The 21,081-nt window shown below is 46.9% G+C and overlaps 1 protein-coding gene across 2 annotated transcripts in view; it reads left to right on the top strand.

Moving 5' to 3' along the window:
• The window catches only part of Gycbeta100B (guanylate cyclase soluble subunit beta-1-like), a 73,541-nt gene extending 54,396 nt beyond the window's left edge, over window positions 1–19,145 (top strand). For both annotated transcript variants that reach the window (XM_070535608.1, XM_065430225.1), the window contains exons 3-10: window positions 1,021–1,121; window positions 3,210–3,484; window positions 10,193–10,477; window positions 11,560–11,969; window positions 14,149–14,386; window positions 16,184–16,324; window positions 16,598–16,755; window positions 18,425–19,145. In XM_070535608.1, coding sequence (XP_070391709.1) covers window positions 1,040–1,121; window positions 3,210–3,484; window positions 10,193–10,477; window positions 11,560–11,969; window positions 14,149–14,386; window positions 16,184–16,324; window positions 16,598–16,755; window positions 18,425–18,560 — 1,725 coding nt within the window. In that variant the 5' untranslated portion in view covers window positions 1,021–1,039 and the 3' untranslated portion in view covers window positions 18,561–19,145. The remainder of the gene's footprint in view (window positions 1–1,020; window positions 1,122–3,209; window positions 3,485–10,192; window positions 10,478–11,559; window positions 11,970–14,148; window positions 14,387–16,183; window positions 16,325–16,597; window positions 16,756–18,424) is intronic.
• Window positions 19,146–21,081: the final 1,936 nt, after the last annotated feature.

The following is a 21,081-nucleotide window of genomic DNA, read 5'->3' as shown; positions in this document are numbered from 1 at the left end:
CGAAGCGATCAGTACAGAGCGGCCGGGCCTTTTATGCGCCTTTAATCACAGCCGGCGGTGTGTGTATAGTTTAGTTCCTCCGCTCTTGTTCGATTGATAGCCCCAGTGGAGATGACAGTGAAGAAGTGCGCAGCGGGTGAGGAAGAACACGCAGGCAGGTGGTCAACAAATGTGAGATCAATAGAAATAAGCCAGGGATAAAACCCGGAGGAAGCGCGTACAGCCTCCGATGACGTTTGGTGGTCCAAAGAGCGAGCGATCGTGACAGGACCGGTTTGGCGTGGCCGTACAATCAGCGAAAAAAAAAAACATAGCAACCATTTTTTTTTCCCCATTCTAGGATTTAGCTTTTTTTTATCTTGTTCACAAAAATGCCCGCCCGCCCCCCCAACACACACTTATTTTTTTGAAGAAACAAGTGTATGGTGCCTTTGTTTTTGTCCTGTTCCGTGGCTCCTAACGCTCATGTATCTAGTGGGAAAGAAAAACGCGCCCTCGTAATTAATCTAAGGCTTGAACGTCTGGAAGGCGAGTCGTTTTCCCATGGAGCGAGGACTAGTGGAACGCGAAGTGAGCGGCACCGCCACGACGGCAATTGCAGGACATCATTCACGAAATTGATTCGGTGAAAAACTTAAACCGTAAATTCGATATCCAGCAAGTGGAGGCGAAAAAGAAGGGTACAGTCTAAACGTTTTATCTGGGGAGTTCAAAGAAAAAGACAAATAAGCATGTGTTTCTTTCTGTAATTGAACACTTTAAAGTACAATAACTAATTCTGCGCCTGAACCAGCCCTAACAGTGCAAACACTTTGTTCAGTAAGATGTTGTCTCTGATGCTCAATGGCGACTCCGAGCATGAATCCAACCCAGCCTCCCCTCAGACCCCTCCTTTTTTTTTTCGTGGCACTTAAGCCCGCTTTAATTTCTTGCGTACTGTCGTATAGCACAGTTCGAGCTATATCAGGAAGTGTGACACAGCTGCTTGGCTTTGTGTGGTTCTCCGCTTGGTCCTTGCAGACGGGAAGCCGAGATCGAGATGGAGGGCCAGTTCCTGGTTCGACTCGTGTACGACGACGAGATCACCTACAGCCTCGTGCTGGCGGCGGAGAAGGTCCTCGGTCAGTCTTGAATTGAATAGAACTGAATGTCACTGTTAACAGTACAACACGTACACAAACACACATGTATAACTGCCGACACTTTTCGTGACCCAACGGAATTGTTAATAATTGCTACTGACAGTATACAAAAATTTTCTTTTTTCAGTATGTCTTTCTTTTTGTACGCTTGGTAGTCAACACGTATTATAATCCAGAAGAAGCGCACCTTCGTGTTTTTGTTTGTTTGTTTTTGCCGAGGAATTAGGATGACGTATAGCGCAACACGTACGCAAGACTGACACACAACAAAAGCGCACCGTGTGTCCCCGTTCCCATGTGACGCCATACATTTATCCCAATTAAATATGAATTGCCAACGAGTCACCAATAGCATGTCAAACCCATACGGGTTCAACGAAGGTGCACCTTGGTGCACCGGTGACCTGTGTTTTTATGACGGGGTAATTTCATGACATCAGCTTTGAGACAACACCGCAGCAACAAAAGCATCCATATGCACTATTTGAGCGTTGTATGTAGAGTAATGAACTTTGTACGACCGAACACAAAGGAAGTGTGCGCGACGATCAGTACGGAAGTGACTATACAGTACAATGTAATTATGCCGTGCACTAAAGAACACTTATTGAAAGATGCAGTTGCTTGCTTGGAATTTGACAGAAGACGTGGGCAAGGAGAGTAGGTGTTTCTAGAAAAGTGATGAACGTATACTTACCATATTCTTGTTTCTACGCACTGTTGAAAAAGAAGTGAGGATCTGGACGAAAACCTTTGGGATGAGTAATCGTCCGTGGCCGTGATAGCGCAATAATCAAGCTCTTCTGGCACGAGATGGCACGCCACGTGTTGCATACCTGGTGTACTGCATGTTTAGCAGCTATGGTGGACAAGTATTACTCGCAAAATCACCTCAAGAAAGGTATCAGACCAAAACAGCAATAGAGGGGGTTGTTTCAGCAGATATTTTTTTTTTTCCACCGCCGGAGCTTATGACGGAAAAGCCCCACGGAACAACGGGTCCCAGAGGTCAGCGCGCTCATCGCTTCACTGATATTCACCCAGCTGATAATTAAGCGGAAGTGAAGGGCTCCACCCTCACTCAGGCATGTGACTTGTTCAGAAGTTTGCAAAACATGCCCTGAAGAATCGCAGTACATGCACTGCGACGATATGTCACACATGCCATCCTGAAAATTTGAACAATACTACACACTCGAAGCCAAGAAAAATACTCAAGTGTGGCGAAGAAAAAAATAGATTAAACATTGTTACATTACTCGGCACATTCACTGCCTATTATTATTAAATTTTTTTCTTCATTCGTAGACTTTGATATGTAGTTAGGCCGTGAACAGGCGCGCCGCTCTATAGTTACAGATAGAATGACCTGAGCCACAAAATGAAATATTCGTGAAGCATATTTCTGAAATATCCATATAACCGCGGAGTTTTTTGGACGCTACACATGGATGAAAAAAAAAAGGCGCTTTGTTCATAAGAGTGATCTTTGTTTGTCGCCTTGTCGCCTGTGCAATATTGTCGTATATTGTTCGCATTGTTGCTTTGATGTAACGCCGCTCTGTTGCTTTCATAGTATTGTTGGGATGTCACCGTGCAAGCAGTTTCTGTTCTTTTACTAGTTCTTTTACGCAACCCGCCGTGGTTGCTCAGTGGCTATGGTGTTAGGCTGCTGAGCACGAGGTCGCGGGATCGAATCCCGGCCACGGCGGCCGCATTTCGATGGGGGCGAAATGCGAAAACACCCGTGTACTTAGATTTAGGTGCAAGTTAAAGAACCCCAGGTGATCGAAATTTCCGGAGTCCCCCACTACGGCGTGCCTCATAATCAGAAAGTGGTTTTGGCACGTAAAACCCCATAATTTAATTTTAGTTCTTTTACGCAAACAATGTATACATGTGTGCAAAAGCATACGTGTAACTATATGTACCATCTGATCATGGGACACGGAGCATGTAGGCGGCGCTCATCTCTGTTTCCCAACGCGTCCTTCTTCTCTCATGTCAACGAAAGCAAAAAAAAAAAAAAAGAAAGAAACACCCTTTTCCTGGCGCCTTCGGCCGCAGGCATACCGGCTGACGAGATCCTGGAGATGTTCGGGCGCATGTTCTTCGACTTCTGCCAGGAGTCCGGCTACGACAAGATCCTGCAGGTGCTGGGCGCCACCCCCAGGGACTTCCTGCAGAACCTGGACGCCCTGCACGACCACCTGGCCACCATCTACCCGGGCATGCGCGCCCCTTCCTTCCGCTGCACCGAGAGGCCCGGCGACGGGGCGCTGCTCCTGCACTACTACTCCGAGCGGGAGGGACTCGAACCCATCGTCATCGGCATCGTCAAGGTACGCTCGCGTACGCTGTGCCGCTGCACGCGATCCGAGCTTTGCAGGGCGTCTCTGCACACGACGCGACACATCCCGTCGCGATGTTATCCGCACTGGTCTCCCTACACGAAAACCGGTCTTAGGTTTCTTTTTTCTTTTTTTTTTGCCTCACAGCAATAAAAACAGCCTCTGCGTATTTGGAAAGCACAGGAACACGCACGCATAGTGCAGTGTCTGTGTGTTCATGCGCTCTTCTTGCTACCTCGTCTTGTTCACGGTATAAACTATAATATTCCACGATGGCATTTCCAAAAAGACCGCATTGAAACACAGTGGCCTCTACGTATGCCTCGTTACTGAATATTTGTTTTCTTGTTATCGTTGTAAAGTCCTTCTTCGCATATGAAGATATCGGTTTCTAATCAAGCTGATCTTAAAGCTAGTGACTATATGACGAGTCAATGCAAAAAGGAACGAAAAAACTTTTTGGAGTATGACAATACAAATGATCAAACCAATTTGTTCCTATACAGGTTGCGGTGGTTCAGATAGTCGACGTGGTTGCTTAAATAACATACACCTCGCTTTGCCTCTGCATGAAACTCAGGTCTGTTTAGTCTAAAGCAAACCTGCCATAAAAGCCGCGCCGAGTTCACATGCGTGTTCGCATTGCACCCATGCAGTGGAGAGCAATGACCTTCAACGCCAACTCCTCTGAGATTTTCTTCCGAATAAACTCGATCTCCTCCTCCTACAGCTCACCCCGATTCCATTCCGAGGGTTTTGTTCATAGCGATGCATATAAGGAGCGAATAACGTGGAAAACTATATATGCGCGCCTTCGCGAACTTGCTAAGTTTTGCCCACAACTTATACCATCCGGTAAATGTATTTCCATTTACCGGACATGAGAAACATTTGGTCTCCGCAACAGCCCCCCACGATCTGAATACTCCTCAACAACGGGACACGACCGTATTTCACTCTGCGCAGATTGACCGCGTTGTGATCCGCTCCTGCACGGACGAGTATAGGGGTCGTTGCCTGCCTGACAACACATAGCAGGGTATACAGTTGTCTGGTTTCGCCGCTTGCGTTACTTCAGCGACGGCCTGCAGGGCAGGGCAGAGCAACAACCACTCAGGCCCACTTCGTCTTCATTTTTCTGTCCCCCGAAATGAGACTCGATACCGAGCGGGCTTTCCTTCGCTGGCGCTCCAAACCGCTCCAAACGCGAAAGTGGCACCCGTTTCTATATTCGAGGCTTGCAAACATCATTTCTCTAGGCGGCTGCTGCCGCTTCTCCAGCGGTCCCGGTACACTGAACCAGTTTCGCACGCTGCGCCCTGCGAAGGCTCGTGAAAAAAAAAAAAAAAGCAATGACCGCGACTTCCCCTTCGCTGCGTGGCTTTTGAACGCGTCCAACGTCACTGTGGACACACGCTCACGCACACATGCTCCCACTCTTACCGCGGAACTTGGGAGCATATTGCATCGCCAGCTCAATTTTCGTTTGCCAGACTCACTCGGTTTTGCTGCGGCGGCAACAGCAGAAGCTGTACGCTGTACGTCGTTGTAAGTGGCTCTGGCACCTCGACGCTCTCGCACGAGCGCACACGGAAAGGGGGGGAGGGGGGGGGCAGAGGCTCAATGAAAGCAAGAGAGGTTGCCTGGCAGTAGGATAAGCATGTTACTCTAATAGAAGGCGGTGGTAAATCGAATGAGACACACAGGACATACGACACTTAACATACAGACATGACACGCACGTATGCACCACATATGCAGATATATAATGTATCTGGTGGAGACCAGTGTCTCCTAAAGGCCCCCCCCCCCCTTCATCCGCGCGCCAGTGCCGGTCGGCGAAAACGTGTATGGAGGGGCTTTAGTAGTGTTCCCACTGAAAAACTAAAAGCGCCTTCGTAACGTGGGACGTACGAACTGCACTATAGTCCATTGTCCAAGTACATGTTCAAGGTGCGAACCCTGAGGCAGGGTTAGTGCATTAGTTAGGACGATCCTTTAGAATGCGAAGAGGCTGTAACTGCAGATTAAGTGTGCTATGTCCCCTCGTATTTACATTGTACGCAGGGCACAATGGCAAATCTACTGGCTTAGTTTTCCACAAGTAGTATATTGCATGGCCAACGTTCAGGGCGGATCCGGTGCAGAAACGTGGTGAAACGAAATTTGTCAAGTGATAGCACGGTTTTTCTCGCTTTGGAAAAGGACACAGACGCTATTCGGCGACAACACACAAACGCTGCTCTGTGCGGCAGCAGCAGCGAGCGAACCGACCTTCATGCTATGTCTCGCTTCAACGCGAACTAAGCGTTGAAAGCACAGCGTATACGAAGCTACTATGTCACTCGGCGCACTTTGTCCACATCGCAGATCGCTTTCTATATATAGGTGCCCACGCGGCGTACGCAGCAGCCGCATGTGATGGCAGAATAAGTCCCAGTTTGACCTTGGCTGAGCTTGAAGGTCATATTTACGGAACCAGGTGTTTTCTGGGGTTTGTATTTGGAGTATAGTATAGCTATCGCTCTAAAACGTACGATGACGCCTGTCAAAGTACACACGTACATCATGCGAAAATCGCACATTGGGTCCCAAGCACGAAAAGTGTTCCAGATCGGTCCAGATAGCCCACCGTGAGCGCCATTCAAAACACATAGTTGAATCTCGCCAGTGTAGATATACAGTTCTTCGGTGTCTGTATGAGCATAACACAGACACCGAACGCGTAGCTCATGCAGACACCTGCGGGACGCTGAGCCATGTTTGTTAGAGATTCCCGTGCTGTCTTCTCAGTACGGAAGTGTGCCGAATATGAGCTTTGTGTCCTGTTGTTCCTCGCTCTGTCCCCCTTTGTGTGCGCTTTTAATCCTTTAAGATGCTATACCAGCTAGCCCACCAAGCCATCCATGAGGATTAAGCTTGGCAAACTTTTGCGTCGTTGAACTGTCGTTCAGCTACAGTCGACCTGCTGAAATTCGGAGTGGTGTCTTCTGTGAACAACGACAACAACGACGACAAGAACAAGAATGATAATAACAATAACAACAAGAACAATTATAATAACAATAATATTAACTATAATAACAACAATAATAATAGGAATAATAATGATAACGGTAATAACAACAATAATAATAGCAATAATAACAATAATTATAGCAAGAAAAGTAACAAGCGTTATTTAGCGATGAGGAAAGTCTGAAACGCTGTGGAAGTGCAATTCCTGCAGACGTGTAAAAAATATTGAATTTTTTCTAGAATGCTGAGTGTGCTCCTAGTAAGCCTTGAGAACCCGCCTCCACAAAATAAGTGCCAGCTAGTTTGCGACCTGACGATACGCCGTCGCTTTCGTGCACGTGTTATTCAAAAGTGGTGATGCCATGCTTGGAAGCTACAGGTACACCGACAGTCTACAGATGATACATACGCCGCTCCAGAGGTGGCACGAACGCCAACCTACTGCTATGCAGTATACCACGAGGCAATCCATATGCAAAAAAAGGTCTGCAAAGCCGACTCGCGAAGTCTGAAAAGGTAGGAGAACGATTTATATAACCTGCGCTGGCAGATGTCCCACACATTAATTCAACAGATTAATAAGTAACTAAAGAGATGCCAAGAACAAATTATACATACAAGTTATTCCACGTAACATGAGCCAAACATTAAAAATATGCAAATGCCACGTAAAAAAATTATGGGGTTTTACGTGTTAAAACCACTTTCTGTTTATGAGGCACGCCGTAGTCGAGGACTCCGGAAATTTTGACCACCTGGGGCTCTTTAACGTGCACTTAAATCTAAGTAGACGGGTGTTTTCGCATTTCGCCCCCATCGAAATGCGGCCGCCGTGGCCGGGATTCGGTCCCATGACCTCGTGCTCAGCAGCCCAACACCATAGCCACTGAGCAACCACGGCGGGTAAACAGCTAGTCTGAACCAAGGTAATGTTGTTTGCCGCCGCTTGGAGACACTCCGATTAGTTTTTTTTTATTCCGCCTAATTAGATTTGCAGTCTTGATCAATTAATCAACTTTTCAAATGTTATAATTAGATAATCATAACATTCGCGGGCTTCTTTCATGCTTGGAAGAACACTTTTATGTAGCACATATTGAGCAACAGAAAGCTATATCAGGTGTTTCTCAAGTTGCTCTACAATTGTCTCATTGATACTTTACATCTAATTATAATATTTGAGGAGGTGATTAATTAATTAAGACTAATTACGTAAATATGCGAAATGCAAAAAATAATCGGAGTATCGCCAAGCGACGGCAAATAATATTGCATTGGTTCGGTCCAGCTACGTGGCTTTTCCTTATTCTTAAAGTTTGGCTCAACTTAAATGAAACGTCCTGTACAGGTGCAAAGAACAGGCGCGCATTCAAATCACGGTTCACGTGAGGCCGCACTGCAAACAAATGCCTGCGCTTCTCACTGATCTTTTGCGAACGTCACTTTCTTTCTTTCTTTCTTTCTTTCTTTCTTTCTTTCTTTCTTTCTTTCTTTCTTTCTTTCTTTCCTTCTTTCCTTCTTTCTTTCTTTCTTTCTTTCTTTCTTTCTTTCTTTCTTTCTTTCTTTCTTTCTCACCATAACGAGCACTTGTATCCATCTCTGGGGTCCGCGTTTTCCACGCCCACTCTTTCAAGGTGAACTTCCTTCCCCTCTTTCCTTACTTACTTATTTATCCCGTTCTTGCTTCCCTTCTTTCCTTCGACCTTTCTCTCTCGCTTTCGAAACAGGATTGTAGCCACTTCTTTATAGCGATATTCGCTATCCTTTTGCCATTGCCTGCCGCGCGCATTACGTACCACTACGTACCGCGGAAGCGTTATAAACGAGCCAGAGACCGTGCGCTCCTTAGCTTGCTTGCAAGCATTCGGCTGGCTGCGCGCATATTTTTGGACAATGAGACGGCACGATGGCGGGAGCAACACGTATTTAACCCGCTGTCATAGCAAAATGATCCAGCCTCTCTCAATTGCCTACACGGTCCCTATTCAAACATGCCTCCACGCGTCCGCGCAAACTTTTCGTTCAACCGTTCGCTGACCCCCGAGGTACACAGCGCGGTAACTCTGTTGAACGAGCGTCAAAGCAGTCGCACGAACAAATAAAAAGAAATAAATGAAAGACATGCGTTCCCTTCATTTTTTTCTTTTTTTCTCGAGGTTACACGGGTATTTGCAGTCCTCATTCGAACGGGAGGTTGTTTTCCTTCACTTTATTTATCATTATCTTCTTGCGTGGCTGTTGACCCTGTGGCTGCGCGGAAGGTCGCTGCTTGTGATTTGAGCGAACTTCCCCGTTGACAGAAGTGACACGCTCTAAACACTGTGATGGTGAACGTCCTGCTCATTTTATTCGGGACGAGGATTTCAACTTAACAGACGAACAAGAAAGAGGAAGATGTCGACATGTGCGAGGCTGGTGAGAGAGGGGGCCTAATTCGTCATGTCTCTTGAGCGGCGTTTTTGTTTTCTCTCTCTCTTGTTGACTTCGCGGCAATAAAAAGGGCTGAAGCAGACTTCAACCCATTCATGAAAACGCGGAACTAGCATCCAGTGTCAGTATTTCAACCTATTCAATACGCTAAGTTTCAGTATGGGTAGCCATTGATCGGAGAGATATTGGCAAGAAGTGCAATGTCACGAAAATGAAGCGGCACTGCCATCAATTTTTCTGCAGGCAAAAAAGAAAGTACCCCTTTTTGTGAAACTATATGGCTCCAAATATACTGTAAGACAACACTAAGTTTCAAAAGTTACTTGGCAAAGCTTACGCTTACACACAAGAGAAGCTTACACAAGAGAAGTGGCGCTCGTGTTGTCCCCATATCTTCTCTTGTGTCCTGTCTGCACGCCTCGCCTTTCTTGCATAATGAATCCTTACCAACTAGCTCAGCTCTCTGTCGTTCTTGCCAAAGGTTGTTGTTGAAAGCGGTGAACGGAGAATAAAAAAAAAGAAAAATGGCCCACTTGGTCACAGTGTTTTCTTTTTCCGTCAATATACCCACTAGTTCAGATACATGAAGCTTGTCCATAAGAACGGGGTGCTGTTCAGTCAAATTGAGTCATTCGAAGTATATCGCAAGAAAAAGAAGAAAAACAGCATATGAAATATATATGTGGGGTAAGTGGCAGACGAGGGCAAAATAATAAGCGACAGGACACACTTACTTCTCGTCCGCAACGCGCTACGTCCAGAGTTGTTAATCATCAACAAGGCCAAATTTAAGCTTAAGTGAAGCTTATGAAACTCTCATTGAATGTTCGTAATGTGGACACACTTCTAAATAGTGATATGATCCTTAATACTCCTAGGGAAGGGAAGCGTAGCGGAGGGCGGCAGAAAGTTAGGTGGGCGGATGAGATTAAGAAGTTTGCAGGCACGGCATGGCCACAATTAGTACATGACCGGGGTTGTTAGAGAAGTATGGGAGAGGCCTTTGCCCTGCAGTGGGCGTAACCAGGCTGATGATGATGATTATGATGATGATGATGATGATGATGACTCCTAGATTATAAAACGAAGTGAGGGTCCCAAGAGAAATTACCAATTACATTTTTTTTTACACTAGAAGTGTTACAGAATCGCAGTTGTTTTTTTTTTATTCAGTACTCGAAACGAGAGCAGGATCTGTGATCGACGACCGACCAATCTGCCGATCGAACGATAAATCGATCGTCTGCTCAGGCCGTGGCGAGCAAGCTGCACCACACCGAGGTGCAAGTGGAGCAGCTCCAGGGCAAGGAGGACGGGCTGGACCACGTGCAGTTCGCCATCCGTGAGACCGGCCAGCGGCCGCGCACGCCGGAGCCCGAGCTCGAGGACTTCCTGGACGCCGAGTCGCTGCAGGAGAAGAAGATCAGTCCGGCCACGTTCTGCCGCGCCTTTCCCTTCCACGTCATGTTCGACCGGAACCTGAACGTCGTGCAGGCCGGCACCTCGGTCACTCGAGTGCTGCCCACGCTCGCCCAGGTGGGTGCACCTACTGTCTGGTACAGTGCTTCTTGTGAAGGTTTAGTAATGCTAAATGTGTTTCGTCTCCATTGCCGATGGGTGGCCATGGAGCCCACCCAGTCAAGCTGCCGTGTAGCAGATTTTTCTTCTGCCACCTTTTTCGCCTTGTAAAGTTGCGAAATAAAGTTGCTTTGAATAAACTCGTCGATGATTATAGAGAGCTTTAGATTAGGAGGACGCAAGCGTTTGGAGCCCCCTAATCTAAAACCCCCTGATGTCCTCATCGCCATTGCCGTTGTTAACAGGCTCCTCACACGACGACAACTGCGGTGGTAGAAAAGCCTCCCCAAAAGATATCCAATCTCCATTTTTCTGCCTACAAATTTTAGGGGCTGAGCCGTACTCCCTAAAAGGTTGCGGAATATGGTGCCTGTTCCTCACCGCAATCACACACTTTCTCTCTGTCTATCTGCCTGAAAACTGCAGCAGATATGCGGGGGCTTATATAGATCCAAACAATACATTGTTTTACAGGAAGACCAGTGGTCGAATAAGCGATGCATCAAACTGAATGCAACGTTTCGACAAGGAGACGTGTTTTGGTGAAGACATTTGCGAAGGTCTCGCCCGGGCTCATTCTCCGGGGCCATTGTAATCACAAAGTGGTGTGCAAGTAGCACGTGGTTGGCAACACAACCACAACAGCATGACAGCCTCGTTGATTCTGGAAACTCGCGAACGCCACCAGAGAGAAAAGAATGGGAAACAAACATCCGGGTCGAGCCTTATTGTCCACGTACCCTACATTTGGGGAAAGAGGAAATGTACGATAAAGCTGAAAGTTGCGATGAAAAGGAAAGATGTCGCGCGAAGTCTGTGCTTGTATTCCAGTCACCGCCGTACATACGTCCGAAGAGCGGGACTGTTCCTTTACGTTACGGAGCCAAGCAACGCGCGGACCTTTTTGTGACGTTGCAATACGCATAAAGAGGACAGCTATAGGAGGCGCCCTGCATGAGGAACGTCAAGGCGCTGTAGCCGCCGGTTGATATACTATATAGACGCACGACAGAGCGCCGCTTGCTCTCTCTCTCTCACAGGAGAACAGCCGCATCTCGGACTTCATGGAGCTCGTGCGACCTCACATGGAGCTGACCTTCGACAACATCCTGGCGCACATAAACACGGTGTACGTGCTTCGCACGCGCGCCACAGCGGGCCAGACCGGCGAGCGTGCAACGCGCATGCGCCTCAAGGGCCAGATGCTGTACGTGCCGGAGACCGAGCTCATGCTGTTCCTGTGCTCTCCGAGCGTCCTCAACCTGGACGACTTGAACCGGAGGGGCCTCTACCTCAGCGACATACCGCTGCACGACGCCACGCGCGACCTGGTGCTCCTCTCCGAGCAGTTCGAGGCCGAGTACAAGCTGACCAAGAACCTCGAGATACTCACCGACAAGCTCCAGCAGACGTACCGGGAGCTCGAGGACGAGAAGAAAAAGACCGACAGGTGGGGGTTCCAGCATGGGGGTCTGCGCCCCGTAGTGAAACAATGAGAGGTCTGTACAGCGCTCAGTGAAGAAGGTGCACCTGCGTATACATGCTGCGTATTGTAAACAGCGCGGTCTGGCACATATAGGACAGAACAGGAAAACGTCCGTTGCGTATTCGACCTTTGCCTTTTCTGCCCTGAATACCAAAAGGCATTACAGTCGAGCGGCTTTATAACGGAGTGCTTGGGGCCTCCAAAATTATTCGCTATACAGGTCAGTTCGTTGTAAAGGGTCACGAACCGCCCAGCTTACTATAGTACCGGGACATAATTATTCCTTCTTTATACAGATAATTTCGTTGTACAGGCCTTCGTAGTAGAGTTGTGTGAATTTATTTATCGAATATGCTCAGAGAAATTTATTTAATATGTATGTATCTTGCTGTAAGGCATTTAAATATCTAAAACTGCTACAGACCTCGTGACCTGTACGCGGACATACACAGTCTCAAGAGGTGTGCGCAGTATAGTCGGCAATATGTCCATCTAAGGTCTCATTGTCGATCTCATCTTGCCCATTTTGACAGCGACCCTGCCCCTGCCTCTACAAGCAGAATTAAGCCTAGACGTTGTCCTCAACTTGGATTCATGGGTCATGCACTATGTGCGCGCCCAGTCCTTTGTACATGTATCGTGCCGCGTGGGCAAGACGTAAGTCATGCAGGTACGGGAAACAACACACCAGCAAAGTTATTTCCTTATATACTAAATAGGCAAGCACGCGTCGCTCTTACTTGCTTCGTCAATAGCTATTCGACTTTGGAATATTTAGCAATATTTCATCTCCGTATTAAATTGTCACTTCTCGGTTCATGTTATTTAAAAAATACTGTTCTTCATCGCCACGTCATTATGCCAGCAACGACCATATTATATATAACTATCTCGAATGATCTTAAGAGAACCCATCTGTTTCATAAGTGTTCTCGTATGAGAATACGAGATTATTGGTTACGTGGCATAAGTGTCATATGAATTTTTTAGAGCGCTAGCTCTCAGGCGCCCGTTCCTGCAGCGAGCGTCGGCGTTGTCCCTCGTAGCCGAGCGAACGAACACAGCGAATGATGAAAGCGAACGCGGGGCGCAGCGGAAGATGAAAGGGAGCGCGAGGAGGAAAACGGAGGGGGAGGGTGCAGCGGAACCATGAGCCGGGAAGCGGAGGGGGAGCGTATGCGAAAGCGTGAGAAGAAAAGCGTAGTGACGCGCAAGGCGGGCTTCGCTTTTGCGGCGACGATGCTTCATGAGATGGCACCAGAGTAGCGCGCGTCGTCTGTACACCAAAGCGCTGCATAAGCGGAGGTCCGTCTGCGGTGGCTGCTGTGAATCTCGCCCACGCGTCACCCACGCGTCACCCACGCGCCGCTTCTCGCGATCTTCCGATTAGCGAGGCAGTCTCGCCACATTTCGCTCCGTTTTCAACGTGTCGCACGAGACAAAATGTCCGCGCCAGCCAATATATCGCGAACTGAAAACACCTACAAGCTGCGCTCAAATTTCGCGTTAGGGAGTATCGTTATCGTCGGTGAATATTTTTGCTTTTTGCGCAATCTTTTGAATCTCTGCAATGCGAGGTTTCTATTTTCTTTGCTGCTGCTGCGGCCTAAGTATTTTCCTTATTTCGTAACTTGAATTCATAACCAGTGCTGTCGACATCATAATCACTCGCATAGTTAACATCCAAGTTACGCGCCGCGAAGACGCTGCTGTCGTTCTTGCGGGCCGAGAGCCTCAACAAAACTTTGTAAATATCTCTATAATGTATATGCGTGGGAGCGTGCGTGCGTGTGCGCGTGTGTTTGTGTGACTGTATGTGCCGTTAAGTGTTTTTCACTGTACAGTTCATAATCATCACCCAGAACGTGCAGCAGCATGTCACGCGAACAGCGAGGCTAACATCTCCAGCCCACCAATAGACCTTGTTTGCGCATCTCTCCGTCTCAAGTTCTCACATTTCTGATAACGTATACGTTATCAGACGCGGGTCTGCGCTACTGCCTCTTCGGCAACACCGGCAACTCAATCTGTATATATACAGATTGAGTTTAACACCGACACGCATGCGACCTAACTGTACGCACGGGGAGGGCCACAACCTTGAGCACTGTTGCCACAACATCTTTTTTGTTTCCTCTCGCAGGCTCCTGTACTCCATCCTGCCGCCGTCGGTCGCCAACGAGCTCCGCCACCACCGGCCCGTGGCCGCCAAGAAGTACGACTGCGTCACCATACTATTCAGCGGCATTGTCGGCTTCAGCGCGTACTGCGCCCAGCACTCGGACTCCAAGGGGGCCATGAAGATAGTCAAGCTGCTCAACGACATTTACACGACCTTCGACGTGCTCACCGATCCCAAGAAGAACCCGAACGTGTACAAGGTGCCAAATTGATTTGCGCAACTATATATACCCGCCGCGGTGGGTAACTTACAATATATGATGGCGTTGCGCTGCTGAGTTCGATACTATGGGTTCGACCCCGACCCCGGTGCGACCCCGACCCCGGTGCGACCCCGACCCCGAACGTTGTTTTGCATTTCAAAGGGGGCGAAATGCAAAACAACATTCGTGTACTTCGATTTATTGTGCACGTTAAAGAAGAAGCCCAGGTGGTCAAAATTAATTCGGAGCCTCGCACTACACGGCGTGCCTCATAATTAGGCGCATAAAATCCCAGAATATAATTGATTCGCACAACTCGCGTGTGCTCATTCGCGTAACTTCGCGCCATGCACCCCCCCCCTTTTTTTTTTACCTTGGGCAATTTTTCTTTATTGCGTGGAGCATACAGGGTGTTATGCTTAAAAATAACCGTTTTTTTTTAAATAAATGGACGTTTCCTTCGGAGATGTGCCATCAGTGATGGCGACCACGGGGTGACGGGTTGATAAGGAGTAATTCGTCGCTAATTAAGAAGAATAGTTTAATTAATTTTTAAACAATTAGTTTATTCAGTGGGCGGCTCATCGTATTTTGTAAATTAAAGTGAGATCTGCGTACAAGCCATATCATCTTTTGGACCTGGAAAAATGCGATTACTTGCGGAGCTGGGGGTCGACGATTTTAGGGTATCAGGGCGTACGCAAGCAAAACTGGGAGGCTGGAGCCAGCGCAAAGCCACGCCCCTCGAGGCAACGTTCTGCTTACGCCACCCAGCAGCGGGTAAATGCATTTTTTCAGATCCAAGATTTGATATAGCTTCTATGGAAAGCCCGTTTCAACTTCCCAATTACAATAAGCACGCTGAAAGAAACAACCGAAAGGTTAATTCGTGGGTTTTTGTTAATTAGTGACTGATTAGCCCGTATCACCCGTCACCTGAAGGTCGCCACCACAGACGGTATGCCTCCGAAGGAACCGTCCTTTTGTTTCAAAACTGCTATTTTTATATATTATCTGAAGTCTTCGTAGAAACACCTAGTATAGCGCAATTACCTTCCGTCGGATTACCCGAAGACACGCGTATGACTTGCACGAAAAAAAATCGCAATATCCAGGTAGCTAACCAAATATTTGCACTATTTACCACTTTCATATTCTTGCACTTTATGGGATACATTTTGAAACATCGTCATTGAATCCAGGCAGTAGGGGAGCCATATGTGTATCCTAAGGCTAGCAACACTTTCGAGATTCGTGTTGCGATCAAAACTGCAGTTTCCAGAAAGCCTTCCTCCTACATTTCGGCATGATGTGAACTGCAACCTCAACACGTTTCCCAACCATCGAAACATTTGGTATGAATACATGCGTCGGAATTTTGTTATCCATTCTGGTTCGTTAGGATGAACTTACAGTATACCAGTTTTATACGCCTGAAGTTCGCATGCTTCGAATCTCCTGAATGGGGATAGTACTCTGCAGGGAAACGAGATTCAAGCTTGCGTTTGCGAGGCTATGTTGTGCGACGAGCACGCTATAGCGTGCACGCGAGAACACCAACACACGTCCTGCGCTCCCACACATCGCATAATCCTTCATGATGGTGGCGGGAAGCCAACGTTTCCTCGTGTGCACAGGATTGTTTGCCCCGTTATGCAAAAGCTTTATTACTATATACGCCACATCCTCAATGTTTCTTTTTCTTTCTTTCTTTCTCATTTGTAACAAGAGCAAACGATAAATGAACGCTATGAGTGCAAGACGACCTCGAACTATCGTGTTCCGTGCACGTAGGTGGAGACTATCGGTGACAAGTACATGGCAGTGAGCGGTCTGCCAGAGCCCTGCGAGAGTCACGCGCGATGCATCGGCCGCCTGGCGCTCGACATCATGGACCTCTGCAAGCAGGTCAAGATGAACGACGACCAGAGCGTGGTGAGCACTTGACGACACGGCTGATAACGTTGCCTCGTGGCATGCCGTGTTCACGAGGAATGCGCCATCACCGGTCGAGTTTTTTCTCGAGTCTCTATAGACATTAACGTTTACGTAGAACCACGCATTCTTAGCCAATTCTAGCATATCTTCTTTTGCTTGTAGCCATCTGTATACACACACTTAGCGATTGTGTATGGGACGACCCTTGCACGAGCCGTTTCTCGTTCGATTTGATCAGCGCTGAGACTCGCTGTCGTGCGCGTTGCGCAGCAAGTGACGATCGGCATCCACTCCGGGGAGGTGGTGACCGGAGTGATCGGGAAGCGGATGCCGCGCTACTGCCTCTTCGGCAACACCGTCAACCTGACCAGCCGGACGGAGACCACGGGAGAGAAGGGGCGCATCAACGTCTCCGAAGACGCATACCGGTACGCACACGAATCCGCCGCATCTGCGCTATCTCTTCGTCGAGGACGTTCTTTGAACCTGCGGTCTATATAGTTTAACCTCCATGTTAACAAATTTGCTGCGGCTTAGTGTTCCAGATACCCTGTCGAAACTCTTCTATTTCATCGAGTAGAGTATATATTGTTGCTGTATACGAGGGCACAGGGTGAAGTAAAGGCACTGTATCTTGAATGTAGTGGATATGGTGCTATCACTCTACCGAATTAGTAAGAATTCTTCCATAACGTGAGCTTCCATGCGATGACATGTTGCTTGGGAACACCTTTTTCCTGCATTGCCATCGATTAGACGCTAAAGGTGCCTCGTAATGGCACCGTATCCTCGGAACTTCAGCATATACTCCAGGTAAAGCGTAGTACTGGAACTTAGAGACTAAGTATACTTCGCTTCTAAGTTATCAAAGTAATTAAACCGAGTCACTGAGTTTCCCTGAGTCATTGTCGTTTTGCTAACTTGGAATATAGCCAAAGTCGCTGCTTATATACCAACACTGGAAGCGCCCGTATACGCCAAGATGGAACGGCCTGGCACTATAACAGGGGTATTAGGCACGTCCGCAGACAGCAATAACAATTAGGGAACGTCGACAACATTTGGCAACTCCTTTGCGTGGGTGTAATTGGTGTAAATGCTTACTCCATATTTGTCTCCATTTTCTTGTGCTTCCTTATTGGAGTGCGTTCACTTCGATGGGACGCATGCAGAGCAGACATACTCCCTCAGGAGAGTATGAGATGTGCTAGAGAACGAAGTTCAATGATTTGCTGCCGCTCACGAGCGACCGCAAATCAATTCCTATGCGTAGGAGTTGCTAGCACTTCGTTGTTTTCCAGAGTGTATACTAGTGGCGTCATCGAACCCCAGGCGCTTCAGCCCTATTAAGGGAGTAGAAACTCTACCAAGTCTACCTCAAGTCGACAGGTCTTGACAACCGTGTGTAGACTCGGTGCGAGCCTTCAAATGGGCGCGAAATTGTCCTCTCTCTCTCTCTCTTCGTCCCCATACCCCTTACCCTAGCACAGAGTAGCAAACCGGACGTGCGTTTGGTTACCCTCCCTGCCTTTCATGTCTTCTATTTCTCTCTCTCTCTCTCTCTCTCTCTCTCTACCACATGCTTCTCGTATGTAAAGTGATGGGACTTGGCTAGCACGAAGTTTGGGAAATTATATATATTAATTTGATACTAAAATAGGGTATGCAAATGCGGGACATTGCAATCATCGACATTCTCGTGATGTCATGACACAGAGCAAAATTTGCTGCCGTCATGTTGCCATATGGCTGGGCGTGATGAAGTTGCTCATAAAGAAAGAATAATAGTAATGCTGCACACACTTTTGTCCGGCTACGCTCGCGTGTCGCAACCGCGGCCATCACAAGCGTATATATGTGATGACGTCATGACGCGTCTACTTCTTGGGTACCGAAACTAAACATGGTTAATGGAAACAAGTAGTATAAGAAATTGTTTTGGGGCGCCATGATGCTTGTCTGGACTTTTTTGTGAAGTCTAGATGGTCTGAACCTTCGTTTGACACAAGATTACTGCTACTAATAACACAATTAGAGGTGAAAAATATCATGTCAGTGTTCCTTTAATAGCCCATATATCGTCCGTTCCGCGCGCAGGTGTCTGCAGCAACCACAGAACGAGGACCCGACGTTCAAGTTCGACTTCCGGGGACCCGTCACGATGAAGGGCAAGAAGGAACCGATGAAGGTCTGGTTTCTCTCCAGGAACCTCGACGCCAAGCCAGCCGCGTAACACGGGTGTCGTCGCCCGCCGTGGGACCACACGCGGGACCACGCAATGCCGGAGAACGATGCATTCGGACGCCACGCCGCAGCAGATGTCGCGCGATGCGTCTCCCGAAGTGACTGTCGCGAAGCGAACAGCTGCAACCGACAAATTCTCCCTCTGTTGCATGTTTGCAGCCGTAGATTCGATATGCCGTGCGTGGGCTCCTTTTATTCAAATGCTGCCTTTATGTGGCACATTACCAGCGCAAATAATGGACACGGAACACAATGTATAGATATAAGAGTTATCAGTTATGTTTCGAGTTCGTAATTGGCGCTGGCACTGATACGTCACACGATTCGAGCGAGTGTAACTATATAGCCCAGCTGTGTGCGCTAAGTCCAGAGCTTCGTTCGTTGTTGTTGGTCAGTGTTCTGGCAAAGAGCTTGTCTTATTTTGTATATGTGTGCCGTCGATGGAATACCACCCCAGCGAAAGCACATTTCGGGACCTATATGAAATGTCCAGATTCCTTCTTTTTATGTTGTTCTCTAAATTGGCTTGCACACGACCGACATAGTTTACAGAATATAGTTTTTTTTTTTACGCCCTTAATGTTTCCCTTCCCGTCGCATCAATTGAAGGGTCTATGCGCTTCTCTTTGGTAAAGGACGGCAATGCAGCAAGCTGTCTGGCTTTCGCAGCTTGTCTGGTTGCAACGACAGCAATATACTAGCCAAGAATAAGTTTGTGTATATTGTTCACCTACAAAAATAACCAACAGTCCCGTCCTGCTTAAGCATCCGACCAATGCCGTTCGTCTATTGTGATGTGTGGTTTCTGTGATGTGTGCAAACTCACAATGAAGCTTGATTTTGAATTTTCTTGCATCCATACACAAGTCTGAAATCACGATTTTGTCTTTAAAGGCGAGAGAAAAGGCGGTGTCAATCTGTCATTTTTGTATTAATTGTTACAAAAGAAAAAAAATGAAAGGGTGTTCGCAGTGGACGACAATTTCTTGTCAAGGGAGGTTCGTCTTCTATCCGTTTGAACGGCGAAGGTATGCATAGGTTTTGTATCTGAAACAAATATAGCGGATTACTTTTGCTCGTTCCGAACAGCTCTCTGAGATAGACAGATCATCTTGGATAATCAGTGCGAGCGAGACAAATGGTCGACACTTAATGGAGTCATGACAGGCTGCTACTAAAATTTCGAGGCGTCGGCTCACGCATTGCTCTCTCGTATAAAAGGAAGGATATATATATATATATATATATATATATATATATATATATATATATATATATATATATATATATATATATATATATATATATATATATATATATATATTTGGGGTACGCCGTTCTGCTAGGCTGGTGTGGATTCTCTATCTTCTTTGGAGAAGGGAAAACATATCTGCATTGCGGTAGACTGCGAATTCGTTCGACACTCTCTCAGAGGGCTATTCGGGCTTGTCTGCGGCATGCGGTTGTTTGTAGCTCGAGTCTCATATTTGGCAAAGACTGAGAATTGCTTGAGCGCGCCGCTATTATACATTGAAGTCGTCTGCAGCGAAACAATAAAATATATGCAACAAATTTTTATTTTTTGCGGAATTTTGGAACACTAGAAACTCCACTGATTGGTTTCTTATTGGTCTGTTTGCTTCTTTTTTTATTCATTTTTTGTGTATGGATTTGTTGAGTCTGCTGAAACAAATGTGGCGAGCCACAATGCCATTCTCGTCACTGGAATTTGAAAGAGCCACATGAACCGCCGTGACAAAAGTTGAGAATATCGGTCACTTACGACACGCTCCCTGCTGGGGACCTGCGAACTATAGAGCTTCATGCTGTATATAGAAGTACTTAAGAAAGAAAGAGCCTACCTTCTTGTGCCATGCTCCATATATGTGTGCTGTTGGCATTTCGTTTCATTTGCTGCACTTGCACGCCGCGTATCTAATTTAACGGACATTAGCAGGCTTTACATAAAGAAAACACCCGATTCCCACTGTGTGCACATTCATTTTGTACGATTACCGCACAGCCACTCAGAACTGTACATACACTTGAATGACAAGAAAATAAAATGTTGACAAACTAACGTGGTTGTGTGCTGAAAAAGTTTAAATGGTCAGCAGTCGTTGAAAAAAAGAATGCCAACATGTGTTTAATGAAGTGTCAATAAAAACAAAATGAAACCAGTAAGGAAGGAAGCACTGGTAAGTAGATAGTTCCTTCTTTCATTCGCGTGGGTTGCCACGTGCATAATGTGGAAAAAAAAATACACATGTGTAAGCATATAAGCATATTTTACGCAGATACTGTTCTAACGGTCTTGCTTTCTTGTCCCATTCCTTCAGCTGTTTTGTTCTTTAGAATAGTGAGAAAGAGAGAAAAAAAAAAGAAGTGAAGCCCTTATCTGTCATTTGAAAACAATAACCTTGAAAAAGTAAGTGACTTTAGCCCTAGAACAATCCTATTATGGACGGCTGAAATACATAAGAACGGGAAATCAAACTAAACTGTCAGAA

This window comes from Dermacentor albipictus, chromosome 3 (assembly GCF_038994185.2).
Source record: "Dermacentor albipictus isolate Rhodes 1998 colony chromosome 3, USDA_Dalb.pri_finalv2, whole genome shotgun sequence".
NCBI classification, from domain to species: Eukaryota; Metazoa; Arthropoda; class Arachnida; order Ixodida; family Ixodidae; genus Dermacentor; species Dermacentor albipictus.
Note: the sequence above shows the minus strand (reverse complement) of the source record. Positions and strands in the feature narration are given on the sequence as shown.